General features: G+C 45.1%; 1 protein-coding gene across 1 annotated transcript; it reads left to right on the top strand.

Annotated features, from left to right (window-relative positions):
• Positions 1 to 876: 876 nt before the first annotated feature.
• On the top strand, positions 877 to 5,911 carry LOC119276715 (LEAF RUST 10 DISEASE-RESISTANCE LOCUS RECEPTOR-LIKE PROTEIN KINASE-like 1.2). Its single transcript, XM_037557849.1, has 3 exons — positions 877 to 1,664; positions 5,010 to 5,048; positions 5,593 to 5,911. The coding sequence occupies exons 1-3, from the start codon at positions 944 to 946 to the stop codon at positions 5,805 to 5,807; spliced, it is 975 nt and encodes a 324-aa protein (XP_037413746.1). The 5' UTR covers positions 877 to 943; the 3' UTR covers positions 5,808 to 5,911.
• The last annotated feature ends 4,467 nt before the right edge of the window (positions 5,912 to 10,378 follow it).

Below are 10,378 nucleotides of genomic sequence, written 5' to 3'. Positions count from 1 at the left end.
CTGTCCTCGGCTTCAAAGACAAGTTCAGGGGCTACTGACGGTGTCTTGGACTAAGGGTGCCAACCTATGTGGCCCATAGTCCATGGGTCGAGCTTACGGCCCAATGATCTCCACAAGAAAGGATTCTAGAAGCTACGAATCCTGGCATGATCAAGACGGACACCGCCGAAGACTTGGCGTATACTTCAAGGACTGCTCTAATTGTCGGCATGATTATTCCTAGTTGGCAACCAACCATATGTAACCCTAGATACCCCCGTTGCCTATATAAGCCAAGTGGTTTAGTTCGTAGAGGCACAATCACAATTACCAGCCTTAGGGTTTAGAACACAACATACGATCTTGAGGTAGATCATCTTGTACTTGATACTCCATCACATCAATATAACTGAAGCACGACGTAGGGTTTTACCTCTTCGAGAGGGCTCAAACCTGGTTAAACATCGTCTCCCTTGTCTCCTGTTACCCATCAATCCTAGATCCACAACTCGGGACCTCCTACCTGAGATCAGCCGGTTTTAGTACCGGTACTGAGCTCAAAGTTTTGGTTTAACATTGGGACACAAAGCAAATGTTAATTTTTAATTTCGGATCCTGGATTAGAAGGAGTGATCAATTCAAATGACAATTTAAAATATAGATTTCAAAACCTGTGTCATGTCAATGCAAAGTGGATGCCATGACAACATTTTCTGAAACTTGTTCCATCGCAGCAAAAATAGTTGTCGTGGCAGTACCTTCTGCTGGCCGGGCATGCAACGCTCAAATCCCAAGCCGGGTGCATGTGCGGGTACGACTGGACTGCGCCTGGAAAGACGGACAAGCAAGGCTCATGAGGTCGGACATGCAACACCCAGGCCCAAAGTTGGACGCCTTATTACTCCCTCGATCGATCGCCGTGGCACAGGCACCGTCCCGGTCTTCTTCCTCAGCGATCCACGCCATGTACCATCTGCTCCTCCTCCTCCTCGTCTTGCTCCCCTTCGCCACGGCCGACGCCCACCCCGCCGCTTCCTGCAGCAACGCCACCTGCGGCGGCCAGAGCATCGCCTACCCGTTCTGGCTCGCTAACTCCGGCCCCAACTGCGGCTACCCGGGCCTCGGCGTCTCCTGCAACGACAACGCCCCGATCCTCGACGTCCAGTTCCACCAGTACAGGGTCCTGCGCATCGACTACGCCAACCGGACCGTCTCCCTCGCCGACGTGGACGCCTGGAACACGACCTGCCCGCGGCTCAGCTTCACCCTCTCCGTCGACCCCCGCTCATCGCTGCAGCTCACACCCTCCAACTCCAGGCTCACCCTCCTCTACAGCTGCAAGGCCGGCATCTCCCGGCCCTCCGCCGTGAAACTCGACGGCTGCCCGGAACAGAGCATGGCCCGGTACGTGCTCCCTGATGACGACCGGGTCATGGGCAAAGCGCACGCGTACGGGTGCGAGGAGGCGGTGACGACGCCGGTGCTGATGAGCCCGCATCGTCCGGCAAACCCGTCGCTCCGTGCGGTGCTCAGCGGTGGGTTCGAGATGCGTTACGATGATCGGTCCGAGCGGTGCGGCGCATGCGAGCAATCCGGCGGACGGTGCCGATACGGGCGCATCGAGGAGCACGGCGGGACGGGCTTCTCATGCGTCTGCGACGATGGCGCTAACAAGCTCCGGTGCGGTACGTACTACGCACTCCTACTGATTTGCTCATTCAGTACTGCCTAATGCGTAGATTCTGCGCTCGATCTCGAAATTTTCTTGACGAACCGCTCGCGCGACTTCGCCTTGGTCTTTCCGCGAGTCGCAAAGTCTAGTCCAAGTCTTGCGTGCTGGTAGTATGCGTTGACCTGTAGTGAGCTTGCTATTGGCCGACTGGCACGTCTCAGTCACGACTGACATTTGTGTAGAAATCGTGCAGCAAGACTGACCATTCCAAATACATTAAAACAAGAGAAAATAGGAGCTGAATATGCAATGTAGAACATTTTCATGTACCAGTGGGGTTGAATAGGTTGCCAACCTATGGGGTTGGCAACCAGGATGTGACCAGTACCAGTGGACGACGGCATATGATGATAGCAACCCTCCATCAGCTGTAGGGCTTCCCCCGTCAGTGCCGCGCTAGTCGTATGCAGTTTCATGTTCAAAGTTGATACCAACATTTTTGTTTTTTCAAGTGTGGCATGCTTGAACAAACTTACAGTAGGGAGCTAGCCCTAGCCAGTAAAAACATCGATTCGTACATAAGTTAGGTCGCTACGGGCCTCTTTCAACTAAAAGGGTCTCATACAAACCACGTGACATATGTGGTAAGCAATCCAAACTATTTGTGAACAAACAAAAAAGAGGTTTCATACGGATTTTGGAGGATTTCAATTGACAAGAATTGTTCCTATAGTAGCTCTTCTGATCATAGGATAGAGCAACTCAAAATCTACAAGAGGCGCGCACACACACACACATATTACACGCGCGAGAGAGGAATTTTCCCTAGTGTGTTCCGCCCTTCCACGCCAGCGCAGCGCAACCGCCATCCTCCTCCGACTCCGAATGAGTGAGGTCGCTTGGGGTGTGGCGGTCCTTCAGTCACCTGTGCCCATCAGGTATGTAGTGTTTGTGACTGACAATATTGTTGCGCCAAGTGCGTTGGCACCTAATTCCGATTCTCTCTTATCGAAAGAGAATTGTGTCTTGCTCGCCAGCTTGGATCCGACTACTCCTAGATCTAGCAAGGCAATTCCTTGCCTCCTGATGAGGAGGCCCCAACCAGGGGCGAAACCAAGAACTTTGGTGTTTGCCCATGTGCCGACATCCTAAAGGAGAAGTCTCTCATGAGCAAAGGCAGGAAAAGTAGTGCGCTAGGGAAAGTGTCAGCGGCTGCTTGATGGATGGTCTTCAGTCTCTTGGCCCGTTGTCATGGTTTTGACGTGTCACTGTCGTTTTGGTGGCTCTGTTATCTCTGGCCGAGATGGTCTTTTCGGATGTAGAGGTGTCAAGGTTCATTTGTGTCTTGGTTTCACGTTTTTTGCAAAGTTTGCATGTGGCTTATTTGTTTTTTCTTTTGATTTTTCATTAACTAATCAGGCAATTCTCTTCTACTTAATTAATTGATGAGTCAAATATTTTGCCTCTATTTCCAAAAGAAACTTCCTTTTATCAAAGGGGTCTCCCTTGGCTCCATTTTCATTAAAATGAGCACAAGAAACCTCTTCTCCAGTCTAATCGACATTCTTTCTTATTTTTTTCTACAATGGATGAATTTTATTGGCTCAAAATAGAGCATCAAGAGGATACAAACACGAAAAGCATACACATGGCATCTATATAGTTAGGATGCACACAACTAACACCAACGCACGCACACAAAAACAAACCGACAAATAGCAAAGTCATATAAGACCAAAGCTATGAATAGGCGAGGAAAAATTTAAATGATCAGAGCCCTGATCGGCAGACTACATCAATGATCATATCCGCACCAACCATCTCATGACACATCATGGACAACGAGGTCAACAGTAGTGCCTTCGCGAAGGGCACGATGCTCAAGCACCACCACCCACCATATCCACCACCCAAGGCTAGGTCTAAGTTTTCACCATGAATAACCAGTCCGAGCATATCCGAACAATGACTAGTCTTTCAACCCGGAGCTCAAGACCAGGTGCTTGAGCAGCACCACCATCAAAGTCACTCATGTGTTGTCGCCATCAGTTTTTCACAATCCCAATAGCTATGTGCGATGCACGACCGCCGCCACTACACAACCATCCCTCTACTTAAAGATGCCATCCATAGTTTGCTTCTCACCCTGCTCCAAGGTGATGCCCCCAAGGAGGAGAGAGGTGCGAAGACACCTCCATAGCCTGATCCATAAGATTTGAAAGTTTCCTTTCGGAGCCAAGTCCACGGGGAGAGGTAGGAGCACAACTCCACGACGAAGCTTCCAGGAAAGATAGTGGTTCGCGCGAGTGTCGTCGTTGCTCGAACCAGCCAAGGCTAGAAATGGGATTTTACTCGGAGATACATTGCCACCAACTGCCCATATCGGCCCACCATCAACCGTAACCCAACCACCACCACATCCACTGCTGAGAGCACATCTCATGATTTGCCGCCCCTGTTGAGTCCGACCCACTAGTCAAAATTGCAACACAACCACAAACTGGGAGCACCTGCCGTCCCGTTCGGAGTGGCAGCAGGCCACCACCTCCCACCAATAGACCAAACGCGCTAGAGAAGGGAAGGAGCCACACCAGATCTGGCCGAGCCGCTCGTCCACTCGCCGCTGCAAGGTCGACTTTGAGCAGTCTCGTCAAATGAATAGTACTCCTAGAAATGTAAGTTTGCAAAATGAATCATATTTTGGTTGGAACAATTTAGGAACTACAAAACTCACAGTGACAGGTAGGGGCGGGGCACACACCTACCTCGCCATGTTGGCCGCCCGATTGCCTCACGATCCGCAAAGATGTTCGATCTCAGCACACGGGCACACCAACTTTTAAGTCTTATTTTCTGAAACTTACAATTTTATCGGTCATATGTTTTGAAACTTCCAATTCTGTCGGTGGTTCGTACCAAGTTTCAGAAGGCGTGATCCCAAGTTCTGAAACTTATGTTTTTGTTAGTCGCTCGTATCAAGTTTCAAAAGTTAAAACTTCACGATGTTTTTAAAAACTCATCAAAACGTATTCAAAATGGATCTCATTAGAAAGCGCTTGTCACCAGAAACACAAATATGCAAAATGAAATTTAATTTAGACTTTTTATTTACAACATCCGAAAGATTGAAAATCAAAAGCCAAAAGAAAAAGGGGTTGCGTGCCCCCGAATCTGCGTGCTACAAATCCCCTCCCATAGGAACTAGAGACCTAAAACTTGCATCGTAACTCCATCATGCCTTTACATGGGATCAATGTAATAATAATGATAACTAACGGTACATCAGTATAGTAGCTCCATAAATTTCAGTAAATTTATATTACATCTACTTATTAGCATTCACGTTCAACTATTGCAGGGGATGCACTCTCCTTACGCTTGAAGAAACAAAATTTGTGTAAGACACATCTCTTATTCTCGAGTTCATCATTTTGCTTCTCCCTTGTGGTCATATATTATTATCAAACAAGCTACTATCTCACTGCAAACGCTTGCACAAGATCTAATATAGGACAAGCAAAGTTTGATATTTAAAAAACGATCATTAAACTTGCTCCCACCATGTGGACGTAAAATGTTAGCAGCCACCATCTGAATGGCAGAGCAAGTCCCTCATAAATTAAAATTTTGAGTTTACACGTGAACATGTATTTTACTAGCCAAGTTATATCTCACACGTGTGAGATATACATTCACTCTTGTATTGTCATTTTCATTTTCCGTATCTTAATGAATAGGCAGAGCGCCTGCCATTTTCGTCAAAAAAAACATACCAGCCATATCCTTCCACAAGAAAATTAAGTTATGAATGAATATTAACTTCACATATGTTTCTCTCATTCAAACTTCCTTTTGACTGGGGTGGTTTGCTAGGTATATTCCACTCAACCAATCTAAATGCTACAACAATCTCCCTTAATGTTTTCCCCTCTTATTTGCAGATAAAATAGCAAGCACATCGAGCGTAGTTTTGATATTGTTAGCATGTTTGTTGGTCTACAAGAAATATAATTCTGCAGTTTCGGGGAGTCGTCTTCCGTTCTCCTTTCATGAGCCTGTTGAGGTTTCCTTGAGCCTCTTGACAAGTCACACCGGATCTGGCTCATCTAGAGGTGATGCAGAGTTACCACGTGACGGCGGTGATCTTCTCCGATGATATTTTGGCTTGTAGGCTTCGTAAATGGATAATTTGGCCCCTAATTTGGTTTGGTGTAAATGACAAGTGATTAGAGGGAATAATGTTTACAATATGTATGGCCAGATATTAGTCTCATAGTCGAACAATAAACGTGGTCGACCCACCCCACCCCTTCCTCCCCATCCACAAAGCAAGAAGAGGTAAAGATCTCAACTAGTTTTAACTGCTATATTTATCTTATGTTTGAGTCATAGGGAAGCCTGACTGTTAAGAAAGCTTCGAACCATCTTGCAAAAAATCTAGTGGATAATTTTGAGTGGGACATATATAGTACCACCCTTCTTCAATGAAGGCGGAAGCGTTGAACCATAAAGAGCATAGACACTCTCTCTCCCATCAATGTTTTTTTAAGCAAGGCAAAAGATTTGCCCTTTTTGTTGATTAAGGAAGAAGGTTTTAGACAAATAGCCGCAAAGCGGGGAACAAAGAACTACTCTCGCAGCATTACAATACTCAAGTGGGTGGCACCTGCCATAGCCCAAAGATGGGCCTCCTCTTTGATCTTCGCGACGACCATCATCATTGTAGCGGTAAGGTTGCAAAAGACCCTTGTGTTACGCTCTTTCCAAATCTCCAAGACATAAGCATGAACAAGGAGGCGATCGCCTTTCTCTGGTTTCCGCGCTCAATCACATTTTTAATCCACCAATCTCGAACTGAAGCCTCAACTCTCCAGCTCCTCACCACATCACCATGTAGGCCAATCCACGCAGCAACCTCAACCCAAACACGCTGGGAGAACCTACATTGGAAGAGAAGATGCGCCGCCGCGTCCTGGACTTGCTTGCAAAGCGAGCAAAGGTTGTAGTTGGGCCAGCCACGGCGGAGCAATCGATCGGCCGTCCATACTCTGTTTTGAATTATCAACCAAGCAAAAAACTTGAATTTCGGAGGGGTCCAAACCTTCCAAACAACAGCAGGCATGATGCTAGTCATGTGTCCCGCTAACTACGCCAGATGGGCAGTCGACGTCGAGTATTCTCCTTGAGAGGTGAACTTCCAGTGGATAGTATCTTGCACACTGTTGTTGAGAGTAACATAGGATAGTTTCTCCCAAAGTGTGGTGAACTCCTGTAGGTGCTCAAGGGTGATCCCATGATGGGTATCAATTTGATTAACCCAAAAATTGTTGAGGAGAGTAGTTTGGACTGAGCAAGATTTCTTTTTTGAGAGGTCAAAGATCCTAGGAGCAATATCTTTAGGTCTCGTGCCTTGGAGACGGGGTGATTCCCAGAACTTCGCCTTACCTCCATCTCCATTGTGAACCGTGGTGGCCGCCGCAAAAATGTCCCTATCATTGTCATTGCATGGCATTCTGATGTCTACTACACAACCTTCTTCTTGTAAACATTGTTGGGCCTCCAAGTGCAGAGGTTTGTAGGACAGTAGCAAATTTCCCTCAAGTGGATGACCTAAGATTTATCAATCCGTAGGAGGCGTAGGATGAATATGCTCTCTCTCAAACAAGCCTACAACCAAATAACAAAGAGTCTCTTGTGTCCCCAACACACCCAATACAATGGTAAATTGTATAGGTGCACTAGTTCGGCGAAGAGATGGTGATACAAGTGCAATATGGATGGTAGATATAGGTTTTTGTAATCTGAAAATATAAAAACAACAAGGTAACTAATAATAAAAGTGAGCGTAAACGGTAGTGCAATGCTAGGAAACAAGGCCTAGGGCTCATACTTTCACTAGTTCAAGTTCTCTCAACAATAATAACATAACTGGATCATATAACTATCCCTCAACATGCGACAAAGAGTCACTCCAAAGTCACTAATAGCGGAGAACAAACGAAGAGATTATGGTAGGGTACGAAACCACCTCAAAGTTATCCTTTTTGCTCTATCTATTCAAGAGTCCGTAGTAACATAACACGAAGCTATTCTTTCCGTTCAATCTATCATAGAGTTCATACTAGAATAACACCTTAAGACACAAATCAACCAAAACCCTAATGTCACCTAGATACTCCAATGTCACCTCAAGTCTCCGTGGGCATGATTATACGATATGCATCACACAATCTCAGATACATCTATTCAACCAACACAAAGTACTTCAAAGAGTGCCCCAAAGTTTCTACCGGAGAGTCAAGACGAAAACGTGTGCCAACCCCTATGCATAGGTTCATGGGCGGAACCCGCAAGTTGATCACCAAAACATACATCAAGTGGATCACGCGAATATCCCATTGTCACCACAGATAAGCACGACAAGACATACATCAAGTGTTCTCAAATCCTTAAAGACTCAATCCGACAAGATAACTTCAAGTGGAAAACTCAATTCATCACAAGAGAGTAGAGGGGGAGAAACATCATAAGATCCAACTATAATAGCAAAGCTCGCGATACATCAAGATCGTGCCATAGAGAGAACACGAGAGAGAGAGAGAGAGAGAGATCAAACACATAGCTACTAGTACATACCCTCAGCCCCGGGGGTGAACTATTCCCTCCTCGTCATGGATAGCGTTGGGATGATGAATATGGCCAACGGTGAGGGATTCCCCCTCAGGCAGGGTGCCGGAATGGGCTCCCGAGAGGTTTTTGGTGGCTACAGAGGCTTGCGGCGGCGGAACTCCCGATCTATTGTGTTCTCTGAAGGTTTTAGGGTATATGGACTTATATAGGCGAAAGAAGTCGGTCGGGGGAGCCACGAGGGGCCCACGACGGTGGAGGGTGCGCCCAGGGGGGTGGGTGCGCCCCCCTGCCTCGTGGCCTCCTCGAAGCTTCCCTGACTTCAGCTCCACGTCTCCTGGATCACGTTCGTTCCAAAAATCACGCTCCCGAAGGTTTCATTCCATTTGGACTCCGTTTGATATTCCTTTTCTTCGAAACACTGAAATAGGCAAGAAAACAGCAATTTGGGCTGGGCCTCCGGTTAATAGGTTAGTCCCAAAAATAATATAAAAGTGCTTAGTAAAGCCCATAAACATTCAAAACAGATAATATAATAGCATGAATGCTTCATAAATTATAGATACATTGGAGACGTATCATCATCCCCAAGCTTAATTCCTGCTCGTCCTCGAGTAGGTAAATGATAAAAGAAATAATTTATGAAGTGTGAATGCTAGTAGGTGCATAAGTTTGATCAATGATAATTCCAATCACCTTTTCTAGCATGATTATATGTCATAACAGTAGTTCATCTCATAAAACTTCTCAAGATCAAGTAACAAGCTATTCACATGTTAAAGCATAGACCATAAACTTTCTTGAAAACTAGCAAACTTCATTCTCAGTCATCAAACAATTACAATTCATCTTATTTTCAGGAAGGGTCTATGTTAGAGCTTTGATTTAGCAAACTCCACATACTCAACTATTATATAGTCTTCCATTATTGCTACCACTCAAAGCATATTCTCAGAACAAATAGCATCCATCAAACACAGAGAAAGATAGGGGCTTAGTGTTTCGCCTCCCAACTCACTTATTATATTGATAATTGTCAACAATAATAATTCATGATCAAATATATTTGCATGGCCATATATGCTTAGATCTTTCCCCAACACACGATGCTTTCCAACTAAAGAGTAGGTAGGAATGAGAAGGAATACTACTGACTCTTGCATAAAAGTAAAAGATAGGCCCTTCGTAGAGGGAAGCAGGGATTTGCAGAGGTGCCAGAGCTCGATTTTGAAATAGAGATGAAAATAATTTTGAGAGGTATGCTTTCATTGTCAACATAACAACCAAGAGTTCCCAATATCTTCCATACTACATACATTATAGGCGATTCCCAAACAGAATGGTAAAGTTTTTACTTCCCCTCCACCAACAATCATCAATCCATGGCTTGCCCGAAATAACGGGTGCCTCCAACTAACATCAATCCTGGGGGAGTTTTGTTTGCAATTATTTTTGATTTGATTTTGATCTTTTGATCATGGGACTGGGCATCCCAGTTACCAGCCATTTTTCTTGTGAATGATGAGCGGAGTCCACTCATCGTGAGAATAACCCACCTAGCATGGAAGATACTGACAGCCCCTAGTCGCTACATGAGCGATTCAGGCATACAAAACAGATTATTATTTAAAAGTTTAGAGTTTGGCACATGCAAATTTACTTCGAACGGCAGGTAAATACCGCATATAGGTAGGTATGGTGGACACTTATGGAAGAAACTTGGTTCAAGGATTTTGGATGCACAAGCAGTATTCCCGCTTAGTACAGATATTTTGGCTAGCAAAGGATTCTAAAAAAGCAAGCACCACATGTTGGAGGATCTATAACAATATAACTTCTATACAAATATACCCAAGAATAACTCATTATGTTGTCTTCCTTGTCCAACTTCAACTAATTTGCTCAGGTTTGGAAAAAATTAATGGGGCTCACAATCATAGAAGATGTCTAAGATAGTATATTTATATGTGAAATTTCTCTTCCTTCAATATTCTTTCATGAATTGTTTAAGTGACCAATACAATGCTTGCTAATCTTCAATAAATTTACTACCTCTACTTCTTAGATGTGAAGTCATTACTCCCAACGGGGTAAGCATAT

The sequence above is a fragment of the Triticum dicoccoides genome, chromosome 3B, assembly GCF_002162155.2.
Source record: "Triticum dicoccoides isolate Atlit2015 ecotype Zavitan chromosome 3B, WEW_v2.0, whole genome shotgun sequence".
Lineage (NCBI taxonomy): Eukaryota > Viridiplantae > Streptophyta > Magnoliopsida > Poales > Poaceae > Triticum > Triticum dicoccoides.
This window is presented reverse-complemented; position numbering and strand designations above follow the sequence as displayed.